Source organism: Falco peregrinus, chromosome 3 (genome assembly GCF_023634155.1).
Source record: "Falco peregrinus isolate bFalPer1 chromosome 3, bFalPer1.pri, whole genome shotgun sequence".
Lineage (NCBI taxonomy): Eukaryota > Metazoa > Chordata > Aves > Falconiformes > Falconidae > Falco > Falco peregrinus.
Genome location: NC_073723.1, coordinates 45884247 through 45907233, shown reverse-complemented (window position 1 = coordinate 45907233; position 22987 = coordinate 45884247). Strand labels below are relative to the sequence as shown.

The window sequence follows — 22987 nt, the reverse complement described above, 5'->3', positions numbered from 1 at the left end:
GACTTGATTCCTAAAGAGAAGAAAATGGAATCACTCCTTGACAAAAAGGACATTTTTGTCTTAAATTCTGATTGCACTCCCACAGTTTTTATTTTTAGTAAGTGCAGCAGCCACAGAGGCAGTAAAAAGCAACTATCCTTTGCTCCCAGAGCATGATAATCTCAGCTCTGGAAACTTCCTGGAAGGTCCATTTTTAGCAGGGCACAGAGGGCAAAGCCAGCCAGTTAGTCTCCTGCTGGAACTATTTCCTATGTAACTGCCTATTTTCTGCCCATGCTGAGCAAACTTGCATCAGTAAAGATTAATTTTTCAAGGCAAGGTAATACGTAAGTATCTTCATAGGTGCTTTTTCTTTATAGAAAGATGGCATCGCTTCTCCACTTCTCTACTGCAGACACACAGCAGATGACACATGTCTCTGCATGCGTTAACGCATCTGGTGCCAGTTAGCTTTCCTATAGGCCATATAAATCACAGCACCAAGTAATGTTATGATGCTATGTGGTCAGTAACCATCTATTTGAAAAATGCATATGGATTATTTATACAATACATCAATATAACCATAGTAGATCTTTAGAGGGCCAGAATTCAGGATTTGAGTGAAACTGTAAGTTTTTAAGCATGACTACCATATTTTTGAAGTTAATACATCAATATACGTAAGAAATATTTGTTTTCAGAGGCAAATTAGTATGTTTTCTGTTTTAACCTTGCCAAACTGCTGTGTATCAAACCCCTTTGTTGTTTGATACAGTTAGGGACCTGCTGCTGGCCACTGTCACACAACAATTTGGGGGCAGAGGAACCTTTGGTCTGATCCAGAACCACTCTCACGTGTACTTTACAAGACAAGTGCTCTCATATACTTGACAAGACGTGAGCTGATGGTCTGAATTAATGGAGCAGGAAGTTCAAGACTTTTTTTTTTTTTTCTTTTTAGATCAATATGGTTTCCTTCATTGAGTGCCAGTTACAAGCCATCCTTATACTTTCCTTGTTCTTTCCCATAGATAGTCCTATGTTCCCTTCTACAAAGCCATAATTTCAGCTCCTCTGGTTTTACACCATCTCAGTAGAGGAACTGAATTCTGTGCATTCAGATATGAATGAAGTAATAAAGGTGAAATAAAGAGGTAACACGCACAAGGCCACTGCTATGGTGTGATCAGAAACATGAACTCCTCTTGCCAGTGCTAAACCTTTCGCCCTTTCCTTCCTTCTGGCTTCCTTTCACAGCAAATCCAAGAGATGCCAGTCACGTGTATTAAACATGCACAGATCAATCTATAGAGTATATGTGGTGCCTATACCCCTTCAGAGTGCTAGGGAATGTGTTAGCACACAGAATTTCTTTTGTATAGATATTTCTGACCAGGAAAATCCATAGTAGAGTGTGATAACCTTATCTAAGGCATCTCCATCCTCTCTTATTATCTTGGACCTATGATCCTCTAAGCTGTTCTTACTTCGTGAGGTTTCTGAATAAGAATGTATTGCCTTGTTTTCCCAGGGATAATCCTACCCATCTGTTGTGTAAGTACAAAAGGAGAAATGTGATTTATATTGAAAGAGAAACAGACTGCTGAAAAATCCTCCTTCCAAATGCACTGCAATATTAATTTGAAAACTGAGATAAAAAAGGAGGAGGAATAAACTCTGACCTAGGGAGAGACAGTAGGAAATCTTTCCGTATCTTAGGTTCTCATTTACATGTAAGCCACTTTTAGCTGGCTACTGCAACTTAAATTCAGTTTTGCTCTGACAAAACCTTCAATTCTGTTTGAATAAAAGAGCTCTGTAAGTCTGGGGAAAATGGCACTTTGTGTATGCCGTAGCTGCCAATAAATGTCTTTTATTTTTCCAGCATCTTATTATTATTCTCTCTTAAAATTTATACATAGCTACACATACATTCACTTTCTTTCATAGAAAATTTTCTATGATTCATTTAAAAGTAATTCAGAATCATTTGGAGGTTTACTTCAAAAAGAGGCATATCAGATGTAGAGTCTGTGTTAAAGGCCAACGAGCCTTGTGAGACACCAGACATACTGGTTTAGTCCTGGCTGACACATTTGTCTCTGTTGGGATTTTCTCACCTCTTGGTTTGTTAAATAGGGTATCAATGGTCAATTAATGGAGAAAACACCAATTGGGCACAAAAGGATTTGGGGGTAAATGATAGACTACAAATGGAATGATACAGTAAGGTGCTACCATTGAGGAAGCAATGTCTCTGAGGTGTATTACCGGAATGTTGTCTGCAGGACAACTCACCTCAACCGATCTGTAACCTAAACACTAGCACAAGAGACAAATCTGAGCTATGTCAAGAAAAGAACAGTAAAACAAGAAGTCTGGAAAATATGACAATATAATAAAAGTTGATTTTTAAATTATTATTATTTTTTTTTTTTAGAAATCAAAAAAGGGATGAGATTTGAATCTTTCTGTATATAAAAGTTTACCTTAATAAAAGGTGGTAGTTAAAAGTTTTCCATTTTCTTGGGGCTGGGAATACAGAATGAAAGCAAATTGAATAATCTTGAGCAGAATTAGATTTCCAAAAATTAGAAAACATTTTACAATGGTTAAGGTGGTTCAGGACCTGAACAGGTAACTGAGGCACTCTATGGACTCCTCATCACTGGATTTTTTACTAAAGAAATCACAGACAAACTAGAGTACTTATGATGATGCAATGCAGGAGACGCAAGAGATGCTGTCAGGGAACTTTCTATCCCCTGTTTCTAGGATTAATGTTGCTTTGTCAAAAGCCTCTGAGGAGGATAAAGTCAGATGGTACTTTAAGACATCTTGCAGTTTAAGAATATGAACATTATATCAGTAAGCTCTGGTATCTAAAAGTCCAACAGATTATCTTGTGTATAAGAAATGCTGTGTAAAAGCAATTTTCCCATGTGGGATTCTGAATACATGCTGGGTGTTTTATGTCTCAGTTATATTTGAAAATGGTTAGTTATGATATTTTATGGTGTTCCAGTGTCATTGTTTCCTATCCTGCAATGGAGCTGTGTCTCCCAGTCACTGTGTGCTGAGGGGGATAATGGTTATTGTACCCAAGGTCTATTGCAGCCTTCTTGCTGGATAAGAACCTGTTTGAAACCACTAAATAATGCAGGTATTCTAACTTTGTGAAAAGGCTGCTATGCCTGTCTGTGATGTAGAAAACTGCAGAATCTCCAGGTAGATACGCCTAGAAATAGTCCTCCAATGAGGGCCTTCTGTCATGACCCCCAAAAAAGAAGCTGTAAGAATTAAGGAAATTATCGGTGAGCAAACGCACTGTCAGGAGGAGTGTGCAGATGCAGTGAGTGAGAACGGCACTGTCATACGTCTGCCTTACTTTCATAAGTATTGAGTTTTCCCATGGGAGGGAGTTTCTGAAGTACTGAGTGTGGCTGTGAATTGTCGCAGTGCGCACGTAGTGTTGGCTACACATTTATGGAGGGAATGCTCCAGCTGATGCAGGAGCCATGTGGCCTGTCCTATTGGCTGCCATCCAGGAAAACAGCACAAGGAGGGCCTCCAGAGCTGTTGCTGGCCCTGTTAATAAGCAGCCACATCCCTACATCCAAGGAAGTCTAATTAGTGTAAAGCCACCTTCATTTTAACTCTTGAAATACACTGTACTATGGTGCTGGCACAGCTGAGTATCTGGTCTCCAGGATGCTAAATGCTGTTCTTGAACACTACTGGACCTACCAGGCCAAAAATACTGTCTTAGGAGCAGAGGTCTGAGCTTTAAGGAATTTACTGTGCTACATCATTTAACTGCACTTCATTCAGGGAAACACAGTGAATAGCATAGGTTATATTAAAATATAATGCAGGGAGCTAACCTACAAGCAATTGTCAAACATAATAAAATGCGCAGACTTTAAATGCAGCTGCATCTCAAAACTTTCCCAGTCAATCCAGACCGTGGCTGTTGAATTGTGTGACCACCTATTACATGATCTATCTAAAAGGTCATTGCACTCATATTGGCTAGTTGTGCTCACCAGCAACTAATTTCCTACATGAATTTGTTCAATTTTTGCTATCAGTCACCCCTAAACTGGGTACTAGGATGAAAAAAACAAAGCAAGTTTTAATCCCAACCCTAGAAAGTTTGCAACCTAAATGGACAGGAGAAAAGAAGGATTTCTTAAATGAAAATTTAATAGCCTTCCTTAAATGAAGAAGAGTGTGTCAGGGAGTCGGGGGCTCTCAGGGCTGGGGGAACCGGGGGGTCCCTGGGGCAGCAGGGCAGGGCCAAGCAGCTTGCAGCTGGCTGCAGCTTGGGGCAGGAGTGCACTCTGAGCCTAATGGGGGGGCGGCGGGAGGGTCACAGGGGCTGAAGACAGCCAGGCAGTGATTCACTGACACAGGGAAGAAATAACTCAATGTTTCGTACTTGTCACACCACTGCCTTGAAGACAAGGTCTTTAATCCTGCTTGCAAAAAAGATACAGAAGGAAACCTGAACTGACCCTCACCTGACCTACAAAGACACTTCAGTCCTTGTCTAGCTCTTACACTGGCGTGGACAGGAAAACCCCCTTTGACTACTTTTTTCTTCCCTGAAGAAACTCTACATCTCCCAAAGGTGTGGTGGAAGATAAATTTAGCTGCTACCTAAGCCTGTCCTAGGCTATGGCTCACTATAAATTTCTACAAATGCATCTTCAATAGAAAAACTATTATTTTGTTATCCTGAAGTACTTCAAAAGATAAGAAGTGTTACTATACTAACGGGATGTTGAGAAAACAACCATTTGCCAGGCTGCTGGTGCCTAGCAATTAAGAAGGGCATGCGAGCCACGGGCAAGACTCATTAAATCTGCATGTAGCGAATTGCTTCAATATGAGCATGGCAGGGTAACAGAAAATGAAACAAAGGAAAAAAATGGAAATGGTTATGCTGGAAGAAGTGCGCAGCATCAGGAAACAGGTGTGATTTATAGCTCAGCACCTCAGTTAGCTGTGTCCTCTGAGTACAGGCTCTGGCTGGGACCAGGGGAGCAGCAGACTACAGAGGTGAAGTGCTGCAGCCGGGCGGAGGGGAGGAAGGTGTTCATCAATGTCCTGCTTGCACAAGGTCCCACTGTGCCAGCGCTGTACTCTGTCATGATGTTTCCTACTTCTGGAATGAAAAACGGCCTGATTCATGCCTACGGTAATGTTGTGGGGCCCTTAATAAAAGTAGTGCACATGACTAGGTCAGAATAGGTGAACTGAAAAGTCTGGTTTTCAGCTTTCCTAAAAGTATGTTAGAAGATTGCACGGCTGAAGCCAGGGAACCTCCTTCTCTAATTCTTTCAAAAGCATATACATTAAAGGGTTTATGTATTTCTGAACAAGAGGACAAAGGAAAGGTTTTTTTCATAACATCTGATTCAACAATGCACACACTCACCTGTCTGTGAGCACCCCCAACAAATTCAACTACGGAGACAAAATACAGGAACAAGGCTATTAGACTATTTATATGCTTTACATTAGACATTTTGCTTAGGTACCTTATAGCTTAATATACTTCTTGTACAGAAATGAAACAAGTGCATTTGACTTGACTGTTAAGCACTGCTGATTAATACTAAAAATGCAAAATATTAACCAAAGCTAAGTCAACAGAATGCAAGGGAAAAGAGTGCTGAAGAGTTCTGCCAGATCAGGGGGAAAAACCACAGAGAGCCTGGAATCACTCTGCTTTCTGTGTGTTTTTGTGGAAACTAAACTACCTGCAGCATATTGGGATTCATTTTGCAAAGACTCTATCACTTGAAGTTTTTCTCTGTTATTGCCATAAGGCCTTCTTGGTAACGTTTCTGTGAAATCAAAGCATTGGCTAGAATAAAGAGAAGTATGTACTACAGTCACTCGTAAGCAAATTAGTTCTGCTGTTGAAACAAATGAGTCCTTAGACTGTGCTTAGATCTTAGGAACAGACTCTCCCTAACTTTCCCCTTTCAATACATTCTAAACTGTAAGACAGTAACAGAGAAAAAAGGACACCTGACATAGTATAAACAAACCCTGCAATCTTAACAACTCATCCCATGATACCAAATTATAGGTTTTATGTATTAGATTTTCTAAAGGCCATATCTTCCCTATTAAGGTGCAAACATCTCCAGTGCCATCTCTCAAAAACTAGGCTTTGTTACTTTTGAAAAAGACTTCAAGTTGCAGCTATTCCAATAATACATGATATATTCATGGTAACACCCAATCCCTTCCTTTCTTACCATGAAACCAATTAGACTGCAAGGAAAATTAATTGTGATTTTCTGGTTTTATAAAGATTTCTAATGGCAACAGACGAAAAAAATCAGGTGTTTCTTTGTAAACAAGCTTGTACCAATGACTGCAGGCAACTGTTTTCCAGAAAACAAAGAAGTAAAGAACAAGGGGTGGTTTATTTGTTCAAGACTTCCGTGTTTACCACTAATATTGAAGTATTAGAAAATGCCTTATGGCATTTTTCTCAAGGCCACGTAACTAAACTAGCTGTGGCGATGTCTGCTGATCCTTTTTCTGCCTCTTTTTGCTGACTTTTGACAAAACAGGGCCTCCCTCCTGTCTGTATCTTTATTTCAGTGATCACTACTGCTTGCATTTGGAGTAAAGGTCCCAGTTGTTCCAGCTGTCCGGTTCCAGAGCTGTGTCCTGTAAATACCAGTGTGTGCTCTGGCAGGATGTCACTGTGCACTAAGTTCAAAAGCACAATAACTTTGTCTATTGTTTTCTGTACTTAATTGCAACATATGTTGCTCCATGAGCAATTGTTTATAATTGAATGAGTAGTGACTTCAGTTAATCAAATTTCTTCAGTAATTCTCTGTATCGACTATGTGAGAATTCTTGTTAGAAGTGTGAAAAAAAATATTTTAAATTAATTATATTAGCTTTGCAATAAAAATCAATATAAACAGAAATAGAAAAATATGAATTGTTACTTTATCAATGTACAGTTTCCAGTTGTTTAGAAACCTAAAACACAGCCCTTTCCTCCAGAAATAGCAAACCCTGAAACAGTGGTTGCCAGAAGGCAGAGACTAAATATCCACACATGTAAGTATACTCTGCTGTACAAAGGTTACAGTGATTTAGGAGGTTGCTGATAACTTCTGTAATAACAAATCAGCAAAACTTTTATTTCAGAATCCCTAACGCTGCAATTCACATGAAATTCTGTTTTCACCTCAACTGATTTTTAATAGTTTATAAACCACTTAGATTGCTTTTCACTGGCAATTCCTGAGAAATTTGGTAGTCTGCCAAAATAATAACATAACTTTATTATTCAAAGGCAAGGATCACACTGCACCTGCAACACTAATCTGTACCCTACTGGGAACTACTGTCATGTACCAAAAAAATTGTACTGGCTTCCAGGAAATAAGGGATACCAGGCTGGGTTTCCTTTCTCCATATAATTTCTACAAAGCTCCACAATCCTATTTCTGCTGCCTTTGGGGTCTCAGACAGTTACTACACGCTACTGCTGTCAGTATGTGACACGAAGATTCTCCCTGTCTCATCCAGGAAAAAGCCTTCATGCTGTGAGACCATGGAATCAGCAATCTTGTTCAAAAGGCAGAGTTTATTTCAGAAATTTAGGGTTTCAAATCCTGATAATGAAATACAAGTAAAGCATTGATTAAATGTTTTGGGTAGATTGCCTGTTCTTTTTGGTTTCTGAAATGGGGAAATTATGCACCAATCCACTGCATTCGCAGAAACTGAAGTACTCATAATTTTTGAAGGACTGGTCTTAGAGTTTTAAAATATGCTTAATTTTTCCCTTTGTGATTATGGCATCTGAAATCATACTTTAAAAATTGATTAAAGCCTGTTTTGTCCACTGATCCTGCACCGGGGGCATTTTGAGAATGACTGTAATCCTGGCAGTTTTTAATTTAAAATTTTCAGCCTGCATTTTAATATTTTTGTTCCACAATAACTTCGTCTATTTTGAGAAAGCCAGTCTAAACACTGTTGTATTTCTAAATGAGCTGAGCTAGTCACATTAATTTGCTCAGGTTGCTGCTTGAGAAAAATTTCAGGGGAGTCCTTCTAGGCTCATTCTTTTCCCTTTTTCCTGAAATTCTCTTAGAAAAATATATTTTGCAACCTCAAGGCCAAAAAAAAAAAAAAAAAAAAAAAAGAAAAGCACCACTCTAAAGGGCTATTTTGCCAAAGAAACCCTGTACATCCCACATCCCAGGAAAGGTCACTTCCTCACTTGCAAAGCATCAAGTGGTTGTAGCTGTTTCTGGATCTGAAAAACTTTTGTTCCTTTTACCCAACCATTTTTGCATAGCATCCTAATCTTCCTTCAGGCAAACCTCTTTTGCTCCATTGATGTCATCCACACAAAAATACACTTAGTAAAAGGGTGGTAATGCCACATAGTATAATGCTGATTATACTTGATTTCTGTATTCAGTAATTGATCTTCAAAAGGAGCAATTGCCTCACAGACTGGAGTCATTACAGAAGCAGCTGTCATTCATGCTGCCTATAGAATTAATTTCCCAAGGTTTCTACCACAGTGTGGTGTGATTCACACTGATGGTGTCTTCCATAACTTTTGGTTTCTACTAGCTGTTTATAAAATTAATTCAGTTATCAGTCTTCTATCGATTGACGAACTGTGGAGTCATGTGTCCGTGGTATCCAGATCTCCCAAAGGAACTTCTGTCAGCTGTTTTCCACACGGGAGGTCCAATACCCAGTGAAGACTAAGACAAACCTGGAGAATGTGAGGAAGAAGACATACCTTTTTTTGATTCCAATGGTACCATTTGACCAGACCTGTCATTGTTCGTTGGATCACATTGCATTTTTATCTCATTGATAAATGAGATATTAAAGTCTGTAATCTTCTACAGATAAGGCTCGTTTCCACTTTCAGTGGATTTCTGGGTAGGAAAAACCTGCTTTCTTAGGGGGAAGGTTATTGCTCTTCATTCCTTCACTTTCTTCAGTGAAGTTGTATGAAATATGATCCACTCAAAAGTGGCTGCGGTGAAAACTGCTCATTTTTCTTGAGCTTCATGGCACTGCATATCCTTTTCAGCATAACTGTGCAAAGCAGTTTCTTTGTGGCTGGCAGCACCATGATTCCATACACTTTTATCAGTCTTCTCTATTTCATAAATCTCCATGGGTTCATTTTTTTCTGGTCCTTCTGCCCTGCTCAGTTGAATCATTATAGCAAATTTTCTTCATCGTTGTTTCTGAAGAGATCTGCAGTCAATTTTTCCTAAACTGCTTTTTTATGAATCTTCATGGCATCTGTTTTGAGTTCCCCAATGATCATTTCTACTTCAATAATATCAAGTTCCTCCATCTTGTCAGCTATATCAAAGTTGCCTATTGTTCCAATGGGAAACCTCTTTGATATATAATGCTTGAGACATCTTTTCATTTGCTTGTAAGAAATTATTAGAATATTTCCATGTCTGTCTTTTACTGGCCCTGATGGCCCCCAACTAAAAGAATGTATGACCCTTTTTGTGATTGACATCACTTTTGTACATCTTTGTAAAGTCTGCCACTTTCACTGCCAGATTTAAGTACAGATGTAAGCACAGCTATATGCTTATTTGCCTGATGAAATAGCTGTTTTAGGTGTTTACTAAGATATGCTTGCATTTCTACCTTTTGCCATTTCTTCTCATGTCTTGATAACCTCTTACCCAATATCTCTGAAGAGATACAGCTTTGATCATTTGCCTTGGGTGATGACATCCCACATAGCTTCATCATCTATTCTTGCTGCTCTAACAAAACCCCAATATACTCTCCACCAGACAGGCATAGGGACAAGCTTTTTAATAACATCATCATTTTTATATCACCCTCTCTATTATGATAGTTAAAATGTGATTTTTAATGGAAAGAGCTCATAAACCTAGATACCGTGATATTTCTGATTGCTTTCTTTGCAAATTATTTCCTTGTCTTAATTGGTGGTGATGCTGCTCTCTACCCATACATGCTCTGCTTTTCTGTTTCATTCTTCCTGAAAGGAGAAAAGAACCATGGTCTCCCTGGTTCTCCATTATACCATCTGGTGATACCAAAACTACTCTATAAATCTTTCATGGAGATATACATTACTACCACATGATGATCTTGCCAATGAAGATACACAAGCCATTATCCACCATTGTCATGTGAACTAATTCTAGACATGCTACTGCTGCAAGGTCTGCAACAGTCTGTCCCTGTGCGTGCATTCATTTAACACAGGCCAAGGAGGATACTGTACTGACTTAATAAAGTCCACTGGGATGCTGTAGTTTTCTTTTTCTTCTTCGTGTTATGCTTTTGTTAGGGGCATAATACTGCGCAACAGTCACCTTCACACACAGTATCTGGAATTTCATGTGCAGGGCATGACCCATAACTCGGTATCAGTTTACTGTGGCTTTTCACCATGATTTGCTCAGCTCTGCTCTTCCTACTGGATAGAAATAGATAGAATATGGATAAAATAGGTAGAAATAGTAATTTCTTGAGCCTAATGTAACCAATCTGTTCCTGACAATCTGGACTTGCTTAATTTTCCGTTTTCCTATGATTTTCTCTGACTTCTTTTCAGCCTGTTGAATCAAATGTACCTTCCATGCTTCTATGCACATGAAAAAGAGACTCTTCAGCAGAATATTTTTCAAAATATGGGCTTCTTTCCTAGGCAAGTTTTGACTGTCATCTGTCAAGCACACCGATTGTACACTATCTGTGCCTCTGAAATTCTGAGATTCAGATAGCTGAGGTTTCTTCTCTGACCTTAGAGATTCATAGAGATTTCATACTGGAAAGAAGAAAGGAGGTGACTTCATACATACCTTCTGGGTTCATTGCAGCTTATGATTACCAGATGAAAGTTCATTACTGTAATTTCAAGCACACAGAATGAGTTTGCTTCTTAGCTGAACAGTTACACTTTCCAACAGGAAGACAGAAGTGAGTTTCTGAACCACCTTCCAGGCATTCTGCTACATTTTTCAAAGCTTTCTGGATTAATGAGTGCTGTGTGAGTAACCAGGTGCTGTCTGAATAGCCACAAAAGATAATATGACTTTTGCAGTTCTGAACTCATGAGACTCAGCATATATGCACTGGTAAGCAGTTATTTGATTTTAACTTTGCTATTTGATCTAGTCATCATTGAGGTCTGCTGTAAGAACAACTGGTTGCAACCAAAGGGACAATTAGATAATTTTGTTAGAATTGCCTAAGGTAAAAATATTTATATATACCATTTAGTTAGCTAATAAAAAAATCTTTCTTTGAAATTTGTATTAAAGCCTTTTCAGAAAAGTTAATAAATATATAGATGAATTCTTGCCTTGCACATAAAAGTAGCCCTGATACTTCAGGCAGAGAGTAGGATTTGTAAGTAGCAAAATTATGTTATCATAATGCCCAGCAGTAATATCCTTTTGGCAGACGTAGGTGAGGTAAGTGGTGATGTGACAAAAAGAAAATGGAAAATTGTGTAGGTTAGTGAAGATTAGCAAAAATTGTGGAAAACTCTAGAATGACCTAGAAAAGCAGCATTTATTATGCAAAGAAGTCTAAGTGCAATGCAAGAAGATGTTGGATTTTAATATATGGTCACATCTTGTATGCAGATCCTTTATCCTCTCTTAACTCTGTGCAGTTTATTCTAGGTTTTCAATTACTTTCAACCTTTTAAGGAAAACATCAGGTCATTATGGACAGCACAATTAAGAAGTATACTTATTGTGCAGGGGTGGTCAGAAAAGTTAATTAGATGTTAGGTGCATTAAGAATGAGACAGAGAAGACATAGGAAAAGATAACATATTCTTTTATGTATGCTGATATTCCAAACTCACCTTGAATACTGAATTCACTTTACATTATCTCGAAAAGAAGGGAATGTAAAAACTATAGCTGTCCAAAAAAAAAAAGAGCAATGAAAGGAATTAATTATCATTATGAACAAATGAGGTAATCACATCAGGAAGGAGCAAAAAGTCCAGGGCTATTTCAAATGGAAAGATATTGAAGATGAAGTGGAGATAAAGCTAGAGAAGATATAATGGAATCACACACAGAAACCACGATAGCAGGGAGACTGAATCAGTGGTGTCATTTATACTTTCTAATAACAGAACAAAGGAGCTGTATAATTGCTTTCTGTGATTAAACAGTAGCTTCATAATGTTCAAAAGAAAATCCTTTCCCTTTCTGTAATGAAAAATTAACTTGTGGAATGCAATGATGCAAGAAATTGAGCAAATAGCTTAGTGTGATGCAAGGATGGATTGCAGTGCCAAGAGGGAATAAGAAAAGGCTATGCATTCACACAGAATAAAATAAAACAACAGAGGTCATCAATCCTAATGCTTCTAACCATCAGTCATTCATGTACCAGCATTCATTTTGTTCATTTTTACTCCAGCTGTGCTTTGAAGGAACAGTATCACAACATCGTTAAGATCATGATAGGAGATTAAAAACTACATCTCAGATAGTAGCTGTGATCGTCAGTCTGTTCCCATGTGTCATCTCCTGAATTTCAAACAGTGGAGACCACTAACCTGAAACTACCATGGACTCCCTGACTGTGCTTATGCTGGAATGTGCTCTTTTCCCATCTTTCCCATGCTCCTTACAGGGCACATTGCATTTGGGACTGTTAGGCAAATTACTGCAGTGGCTCTGTACAACTGATTTATTGATTGCATTTAGGACTTGTTGTGTAGGGTTTTTAATAATTTCCACAGTATCATAACACGCTGCTTCTGATTGTCGCATTCCTCCTCGAGAAATTTGCACTTTGCAAGCTTGACATTGCTCTGGGTATTAAAAAGGCAAGAAAATCACCAGTGTGTAGCTCAGAAATACTAACTTCTGAAGGAATAAAACAAATCCACGGCCAGAGGAACAGTCATATCGCACCTGAGACTTTGATTCTGGCCTTCCCTTTCAGCAGCAGGCTTCAAAGCAGAGCAGCATGCTGCTCCTGAGAGGTTTCACCCTGCACAGTGCTGAGCACCCTGGCTTGGCTCTGCCCGGCGGCACCCACGCGGATGCCTTATCAGCAGTCACTAACTTGTGCTGTGATGGTTTGCAATCGGTTGCCTGCTCCGTGTAGGATCAGGTTGCTGGAATGCTCAGGGAGGGATATTTTGAACTCTCAGGAGTGTAACAATTTTATGCTCTACCTTGAACTGATTCCCTGCTAGATTCTGTAGCATGTCCCTGGGCTGAGGCAAAGGGAAGAGCAGATGTCACCTCCCCATTCCCCTGTGCAGGTCTCTGGTGGAAGCTGGTCCTACCAGGGGTCTGAAGAGCCCCACCACCTGCACTCTCCCTCCCCAAGCACAGGGGCTGCAAAGGTCCCTGTTTTTCAGCCAAATGACACATAAGAAAGGGCCCTTGCACAGTCACATTAACGTCAGGAACACAGTATTCATGTGCTAAGGGTGCCCACAGTATGAATGAGTGTATGTAGGAGGAGATTCGTAACACAGACCTGAATGCAGAGTGTGTAATTCGGGGGCTACTGGTTGCTATGGAGTTCAACTGAAGTGGAAAGTAACAGCAAAAAACCTCCTAATACGTGTACGTAGAAGAACTTCTAGGAGAAACATGACAAGGGGAATATTTTTATATCTTTAAGAAAGTCACTCAGAGGCAATTTTTGCATGATAGAAAAATAAAACGATGCAGTTTCTTTCTGCAAGGTGGTACATTTTCCCTTCGTGGGCAATGGCAGAGGCTTCCAGCTCACTCCAAGCAGGAATTCAAAGCCAGCCAGATATCTGTGGGTGACTGGCCTCTGTTCAGTTATAAGCTAAGCAGTGGGTTTCTAATGCTGTTAAATACAGTTCAGGTCTCAGTCTACGCTGTTCTTTGTATCCAGTGGCTCATTGGACTAAGTATTTCTGAACAAAAAAAATCAACACACATACCTATCCAGTCTGTTATTCTGGATGTAAAGTTCGTTCAGAATTTTATTTATAGACTTACACAGATGCTGTGGGGAAAAAGTTGCTATCTTTTCATTACAAAACAAGAGAGATGCCTGTCTGAAGCTGACATACTGGAACAACCAAAGATAGCTACACTAGAAGTGACAGATTAATAATTCGGAGCTATGACTTTAACTTAACGCAACCTGTGTTTTGCTCAGTAGGAGTTTTATGTGCTTGTATGCTGCTTCTACAAGGAAATGAGAAAATCTGTACCTTAACTTGGGCATGACAAAGAAGGCGTTGGCACCCTACAAAATAAGATCTCATATTATTGTGTAAGAATGTCTCCAGTTTACATGCTGGTGAATTATTCATATTTTTGCAGCTAAGGAGTTTAAATGGCTTTGAATTGTTCTATGAATATATAGTTACCCGTGGCAGGTCAAAATACTTGTGAACATGTGCTGTGAATGCAATCCATTTTCTCTGTGAATCTCAGACAAGCCTTGCTAATTTCTGCACAAATATGCGCTTTTCAGACCTCAGACAGATGAGACAAACAAGCCCTTTTCAGCACATGAGTCGGCTGTGAGCTCCTCTGTTCACCTGTTCATCTTCTCTGGTGCAGGATTATTCAAGTGAGTCACCGTGTTTATTCACGATTCTTCATTTTGCCGTTGCTCTTCCCGGTTACTCTTCAGCCAAGGGCTACCCTGTGTTGTGCAGGATTCATATGAGGGGCCTTTCCTCAGGAAAAGGTCATAAAATGTGAAGATCAGGTCTTGCAGAGGTTGGACTGACTGCCCTTTCCCTCTGATGCCAGAGAGGCACGGTAGCTACTAATGATCATGAGTTTGAACCAAGACATGAATCCCCACGGACTGTATGTCAGTAATTTCCATTGCTTTTTTCAGCAGAGATGAGTTTTACATTTCTAAAATAAATACATGCATTAAAAAAACCAGATGTTTTCTAAAAACACATCCAGGGAAGCTGAGGCTTTCTTATCAATACTTTGTGAGCAGAAAGGAGAATTTAACCTGCTGAAATAAATGACATCATATGATTTATGAATACTGGTTCAAAACCCAATGCTGACTGGATTCCAAGGGCTTTTCTATGAACAGTGTACCTTGGCTGTGTATATGAACAATTAAAAATGTTCCTTCCTGTCTCTTCCCTCCTCCACCAGCATTGATGTGCTGTGTTATACACATCTCCCTTTCTAAGCTTTTCATAGAATCATAGATTTGAGGAGTTGTTTAGGTTGGAAAAGACCTTTAAGACCATCAAGAGCAACCGTTAACCTAGCACTGTCAAGTCCACCACCAAACCATGTCCCTAAACACCACATCTACAAGTCTTTTAAATACCTCCAGGGATGGTGACTTAGCCACTTCCCTGGCCAGCCTTGACAATTCTTTTCATGATGAAATTTTTCCTTATATCGAATCTAAACCTTCTTTGGCACAACTTGAGACCACTGTCTGATCCTATCGCTTGTTACTTGGCAGAAGAGACAGGCCCCCACCTCACTACAACCTCCTTCCAGGCAGCTGTAGAGAGTGATAAGGTCCCTCCTGAGCCTCCTTTCCCCCAGGCTAAACAGCCCCAGTTCCCTCAGACGCTCCTTATAGGACCTGCTCTCTAAACCCTTCACCAGCTTCTCTGCCCTTCTCTGGACACTCTCCAGCACCTCAATGTCTTTCTTGTAGTGGGGGGCCCAAAACCAAACAAAGCATTCAAGGTGCGGCCAGCTTCTTCAGCTTTGATTAGCTCAAATAATTTGGGGCACCCTGAAGATGTTTTTTCTGGTCCTTCTTCTGCCTGCTTCCTTTTCTGTGCTCTACTCCCAGTGAGAATCCTCTTTGCAGTGCAGTGCCAGCTCTGCCCCCACTAGAAGCTAAGCACGCATTTCTGCTCTCTGTTGATTTATTGTATGGGGATGGAACAAAGTGAGGTGTGGTCTCTTAGCTGATTTGCATCTATGCCGTGTTTGCAGCTTGCTAAGTGATATTCAGCTTTGGCCACTCTTTAACTGCTAGAGGGGAGAAGCTGTTATTGCATACTAACTGCAGGATGATAAGCTGAGTTGTCTGCAACTGCCAAGATAATGACACTGGTCCAAACTTTGATAGCCTGCTGTCTTGTGGGACAGTCGGGATTTTTAGTGACAGTTTGTTTTTGCTTGCTACCAGACAGTCTTAATGGCTTCATCTGACAGTACTTCTGTATGTTCATATTTTAACCATATGAATAATCCAATTAGTTTCACTAGCTTGCCTAAAACAGACCCTATGCTTAACTGTTCAGAGACAGAGTAATGGCAAAATCCTTTACTGATGCCATGTTCTCCAAAATGTATCGCTTTCTTGTAGTGTGTCTTATTTGACCCCTTATTTTCCAACAGTTCCTCAGCTTTATTATTCATTTATCTCTACAAAATGACTGGTGGCAGAGACATGCTAATAGATCATTTAATTTCCCTGCAATGTCTTTATCCTCTTTAATTGTTCCCATTGCACCCTGGTACTCCACTGAGCCTTTTGATTCTCTCAGCCTGCTTACGTCTCTTATAATTAAGTAATTTCTTCTTATTTATTTTCATGTTATGCCTTTGGCTAATCTCCCCACCAAATCCCTCAGCTAAACCATCTTCATTTTTGTTTTACATTATTGTTCCTTACTACTAGCTTCTGTTGGGTTAACTTTCCATTTTCCAAAGGATATTTGAAGAGCCTCTTTTGTGGTACCTTTCCATTCAGCCAAGGCAGATAGGCATTCTCCCTCCCTCCTGCTTTTTGTCTTTCTGAGGTTTGTGCGTATCTTTTGTAACTCATTAGTGGCTCACTTCAGTAGGCTCCATGCTGAATCCTTACAGCACCTTACACATTTCCCTTTGTGTAATAGTAAATTATTTCACTTTTTTGTGTGTGTGAGAGAGGGTTAAAATGGTGGGGAGGGGGGATTGGAGGAGGGAAAGGAACAAAAGAGATGGACTAATAGAAAGTGGTTCTGTCTTCATGCATATAAAATGATTTGGATGCAAATCAGTCACACAGCTGAATGACTTGTCTCAGAGCCTCAAGATTAGGGAGCAGAGGGCTTCAGCCTCAAGTGGCACTCTGATTTCTATCCAGACCCTGCATTCACAAAACAGTGTGCCTGCAAACAGCCCACCTGGAGGACTTGCCTGCTGCTTCCATGTCTTCTCATACTCATCTGAAAAACGTCTTTGTGTTCACTTTGAGTTATTTCTTACATCATGTCTTAAAATTGCAAATACATAGAGGTGGGGAGGGATCTGGTTAGATGACAGCCAGATTAGTTGCACACTAAGAAAACTGGGGTGCTATATCTCCCAGGAAAATAATTTTTACTGAAAGTACAGGGAAGCACAGGTGACTAATTGCTTCAAAACCTGGTAATTTATGTAGACACCCAAACAAAGACTGGAATTTCTCAGCACAGAGCCTCAGAGGAAGATCTTGCACTCAGTCAAATGGAATATTACATTGTGATTTAGAGTTTAAGTGGATTACAGAAGATGCTTTGCATGCACCATTTCCATACAGCCCTACTGGAATCATTACACAGCTTCTAAAAGCATCAGGATCACGAATATGAGTTTGAATGTTCTATTAAGAAAACTTCTTCCCACAAATGAAGGATGAAACCTTTTCTTATCATAGCGTGGCCCTGTTTTCACACCTTCAGTAGTAACAAGTATTTTCTTCATTCTAGGGTTTGCAAATGTAGGGTTAAAATGAGCTCTGGATTAGTCCATCTTCCCCAATCCAGGCAGAAAGTCCATCCATGAATGCTGGTATCGTTCTGTGTTGATGACAAGAGAGTAGAAAAGGCTGGCATGTATGCAAGGACACTTTTGGAGCCACTGCACACCCCTGGGAGCTTCCACGGGGCAGTTCTGGTGGAAGGCTGACCCCTCGCCTAGGGGTGCTGGAGTGAAGTAGTTTCGGATATATTAGGTAGATAAAGTCTAGGGGTGCACTCACTTTTTCATCACTGAAAGTCTAGTAATCTGCTGCTGCTGCTGCTTGAAAGTCATCACCAGTTTCAGCTGGACAGCGGATAGTATATCCATATCATGGTGTTTTGAAATAAATTTAGACTAAAAATAAGTGTCAGTTCCCAATCCAATCAGTATGCCTTCACCTTACATTGCTAAGGAAAGTGCTCCTTCGGTTTGTCTGTTTAGCCAGCTTCCCCATAGGATTTGAAAAGGTCAAGGTTGTTCTGCAAATGAGGGAAGGGTGGTCTGGTACATAGCAGCAACAACGTTGAATATCTTTAAGCTCTACCTAGGTATTGCAAGTTGCCTCGGCAATTATACTTCAGAGAAGCTTCTAACTTTTGCAGAAAGGCACAGTACAGAAACAGCTTTTTCAAGGGACTGTGCCTTTAGAGAAGGAACGTCCATTTTCCACTCAAAACCTACTGAGAGAAAAAAGAATAAGAAAACATGTCACCATTTACTTGTAATAGAAATTTATCACGTGTTGCTGCCATTGAGAGGTAGAGGTCTTGGTGGTAGAGAAGTTTGGTTGTGCTGCATATGGGTTTTTTCTCTCAGTTAGAATTTGAAACAAAATTCTCGCAAGCTTAAACGCCTTGTTTTAAATTGAAGAAAACAGTAGAAAGGGATGAAATTAAAATCTCCATGGAAGAGTATGGTGCAAACCTTTCCTGTAATGGATCTCAGTCCTCATCAGAATTTGGGAATTATGCAGAAGTAAAGCAGACTGCAACAGCATTTCATTTTACACAAGGTTAAGCTGTACTTTCTGAAGCTATCCTTGATGTTGCTCTCTGAAAGAACCTGTGTAGGGGAATGAGGGCAGTGGGTTGATTGACAATGATAATATGCAGCTGTGTTTTGCTGTGAAGGCAGTGGGTTGATTGACATGGATGATGTGCAGCTGTAGCTCGTTCCTGCTAAGTGGTTAAATAGCTCCGATGAGAGTGGGTGAGGAGACCTTGGATGAAGAGAGGCTGGGTGGGGAAGGAGTCTAGAGAAGGGGAAACCCCCAGCTTAGCAGGGACAAGGAGGAGTGTGGTCTGGCTTCTGGAGGGTGGAGAAACAGTATAGGTAGTAGAGTTTGACCAACAGTAAAACTCTTTTGTTGCTTGCTAGCTTGTTTGTGCTGTGACAAACCTGTTGTTTGTAAATCTTCTTAATGAAAGGACAGATGAGGAGAGGGCCTGTTTCAGCTTATTCAGATGTAAATACAGAATTAGTTATTAAGGTGTCCAACTCTTGCTTTTGCAAAATGCATGAGATGGAAGTAGAGAGTGGCCTAGGCTTCTCAGTACAGACTTTCACATTAAAGAAAACATTTTCTCCTTTGTTACTTTCTATCTCCCACAAGGCCTCCAACATTTCTAATTATTCTCCCAGAGCTGAGGGAAGCCTTGCAGTCAGCCTGCTGGTAGCTGCTAATTAATAAAGAGTTCCCATTTTGAGTGTATGCAGCTATTTTTCATGTTGTGTTTGGCTCACAGAAACAGGGAAACAGTCAAACTTAATTGTGCAAAGCCTTGGATCATTCCCTCCACTCAAGCAGGAACCCAGGGAGCCTAGTTGTAACCATACCATGTATATTAATGTTATACTGATTTACTTCCTTTTCTGATTTTTCTCTTTGTAATAGAAAGAAAATGGGAAAAGAAAACCCAAACAAAAAAACATGGTAAAGTTTATCCAGAGGAACAGGGATTTAAACTCATAGCCTGAATCAATTTCATTTCATCACAGATATTTACCCAAAGTAGGTTAGCGAAAATCTTTTGTAAGGAATCCCAGAATTGAAAAGATTTTGTTCAGGGTTTATTTTATCCACCTGTGAACAGGACTTATCTCACCAAGCAGAGGAGCGTAAGTTTTGTAGCAGGAGCTCTTTAGTGGCACCTCTGAAACAACTCTCTTTTTCAGAAGAAATCTACTAGAATAAATCCCTGTCCCTTGCTCAGGCCCTATCCACAGCAAAGCTGAGCATCTTCAGGTTTGAAGATAACTGCAACCAGTGATTATTTTTTTTTTCTCCTTTGGCTTTAGGAACTCCTTCATAGATATCCTTCGGGCTATCCTACTGTCCTTGGAAGTGCTCATCGAAGATCAGGAGCTTCAGATAAATGGCTTCATTCTAATTATAGACTGGAGCAACTTTTCCTTCAAGCAAGCCTCCAAGCTTACGCCATCTATCCTTAAACTGGCCATTGAAGGGTTACAGGTAAGTGGAGGGCAAGACATGTGCCTGCAACTTTTATTGCTGCAGACAGTGATTTTTGACTCATCGGGCACTGGGCAGATGAAGGGCTGAGAAAAAAACCCAGAATGCTTTAATGTCCTATCCACTTGCAGTGGAGATTGATTTTCAGATGTTTCATTTTGACTATCACTTTTATTTCAGATGTAAATCAGTGTAACCAATGTGTGTTACTTACTGCAGCATTAAGAAGGAGTGTTAGGAATTTGAGGTTTAATCCATCAGAGAATTCAGGGGGATTAAAATTCAGCAGTGTGTGCTTTCTGGAATGTGAAGTCCACATGCAAGGACATCGTTGTGCAGAGGAAGGGTGGCAGGAGAGGTGAGCATCTCCCTCAGCAGATGGAAGTGTGCTGTCATGTTCATGTGGATGCATTTGAGTGGGAGGGAAATAAGGAAGAGGAAGGACAGGCTCCCCGTTGTGCCCTTATTCTGACTGCCTTCACTTGTCACGCAGGATCCTGTTACAGTATGGTTGAGACTGTTCAGGGGCTGCATATCCACTTGGTGCTTGCAAGTAAATAGGAGCAGGTTAAAACCATTCACTGTTACAGGGTTAGGTGGAAAGTGAGGACAAGGCAGCTGGGGCCTGTTGGGCCAACCTGAGGATGAGCTGTGGTGCTCAGAGAGGACTTCAGCCCTTCCCACTAGAGTCTGAGCCCATCAATGTGTTAGAACTGAGATGGATTTTTACATTTGAAGTAGTCGGACACAACTTTGTTAATTGTGGGCATTTGATAGAATCTGAGGACTATTTAGGTTGGAAAAACCTCTGGAGATTACCTTGTCCAACCCCCTGCTCAAAGCAGGGATAACTTCAATCTTAGACTGGGTTGCTTAAGGACCACATTTCATGTATCCACATATTCAAAAGGGAAGATTTCATAAGTCATTGTTTTTTTCATTTTATTTTTAGTACTTTTCAGGTATCCCGCAGTCATAACTACCTCAGGAATAATCTTCTCTGGGGTGTGTGTGTATTTTAACTTCAATTTACATACTAGAAAGAACAATTTGTTCAACAAATTTTTTTGACTAATAAATTGTCTACAATTAGATCGTGATTGTCTCTACTTTGGGTTATTATTCAAAAATGAGGTAGAAAAATCTGCCAGCAGTTTTAAGCCTGTGTTCTCATTTGTGAGGAATTTTCATCTATTCTAACAAATTAGAAAGTCAAGCTGTGCAATTAGTCTCTAGGACAATATCTTATCTTCTCCTGCTGATACTATCACTTCATCTGCGTTCCTTCACCAAGTAACATTCTGTAGTTCAAAAAACCCCTTCAGTCAGAAGGAAGATAGAGACAAATGACATTCATAAGGGAATCAAATCCCAACAAGGTGTCCTTATGCGTGTCCAAATTTTGCACTTCAACCCTCCAGTAAGGGGCCAATGAAGCCTTCATCCCACCTCATTTCTGGCCATGACACTGCCAGGTTGTTTGCATATGGTTTATTTGCAGTTGTTGGCAACAATATGTTTCTAGAAGTACCAAAACCTGTGAGCACCAAAGCTGATCTTATGATTGTGTCATCCTGACATCCTGTGCTGGGTGACTTAAGAAGGCTGCCTTTCTTTTTGGTGGGTCGGCATTTCATTTCTTATTTAAAGTCATGTTACTGTTGTCTTCTCCATGATAAGCAGAAATAGAACACTCTAAAAAGTACAAATTAGGATAATATGTCCTAGACTTTTCTAACCACTGGCGGGCCTGACAAGTTGTAGGAGTTGTGAATGATGCACTCAGTTTATCAGGTTTAGAAGTCATTCATGCTTATAAAGCACATATTTAGCAAGCGGTGTTGGTGGCGCTTTATTTAGGGATGTGGTTTTTTTGGCTCTCATCGTTGCTGTTGAAGTACCTTCATTAAGGCTTTGCTCTATTATTATTTTAAAAGAACTGCTGCTATCCTAATGTAAAATTCATGTAAAATATAATTGAAATGCAGGCAAGACCTACATAGAGAAAAAGAAGAGTCACAATATGAGTTGCATTGGAGGTCACTGAAAGTGAAAAAGTCAGGTTCTACTCTCGGGAGATGATGATGTCTGAAACTGAGGTTGGTTTAGTTCCTTGTTACTTCTCACAGCTAAGGCACTATGCATGTACAGAACCTCAGACAGATTACACGGCTATCCCAGACCTCCTTTCTAAGAAGAGGGCTTGGGTCATATTAAGTCCTGTGTAAGTCTAGTGAAGTAGATGGAAGGAAAAAAATTGTCTTACAGTTTCTAGTGGGGTTGATCCCATATGTTTACATGTTGACGTCTGAGCCAGGAACTTCTAGCCTCTTTGTCTGTAATATGACATTAAAATTCCTAGCTGAACCATTTTCCCAGAGGTTTGTTAAGGTCTCATCTGATTCAGTGTCTCAGACCGTTGCTTTCTGAAATTCAGAACTGCTAAAAATAAACTGTAATAATTTAGGCTTATGCATTTAATATTTTTTCTTACTTTCAAATTACTTTAAGCCAATCAATATATTATTGATTTATTTGTATTTGATTTATTTTTTTCTTCAAATTGCTGCTTTATCACTAAGAGCAGAGAACAAACATTACACAGGTGTGTGCATTGGTTCATTCTGTGTTGGAACAAGACCAACGCTAGTCAAATCTAATAGACTTGGCTGCAGAGATTAATATGTTGCTATTATATAGGATGCTCAGTTCCAAATACTGTAAAGTCTGTAAATGCTCAGGTAGATGAGTTACTTATCAG

The 22987-nt window shown here is 39.9% G+C and overlaps 1 protein-coding gene across 2 annotated transcripts in view; it reads left to right on the top strand.

Annotated features, from left to right (window-relative positions):
- Positions 1-22987, top strand: part of CLVS1 (clavesin 1) — a 105190-nt gene that overhangs the window by 19241 nt on the left and 62962 nt on the right. For both annotated transcript variants that reach the window (XM_055801075.1, XM_055801076.1), the window contains one exon: positions 20052-20226. In XM_055801075.1, the coding sequence (XP_055657050.1) occupies positions 20052-20226 (175 nt within the window). The remainder of the gene's footprint in view (positions 1-20051; positions 20227-22987) is intronic.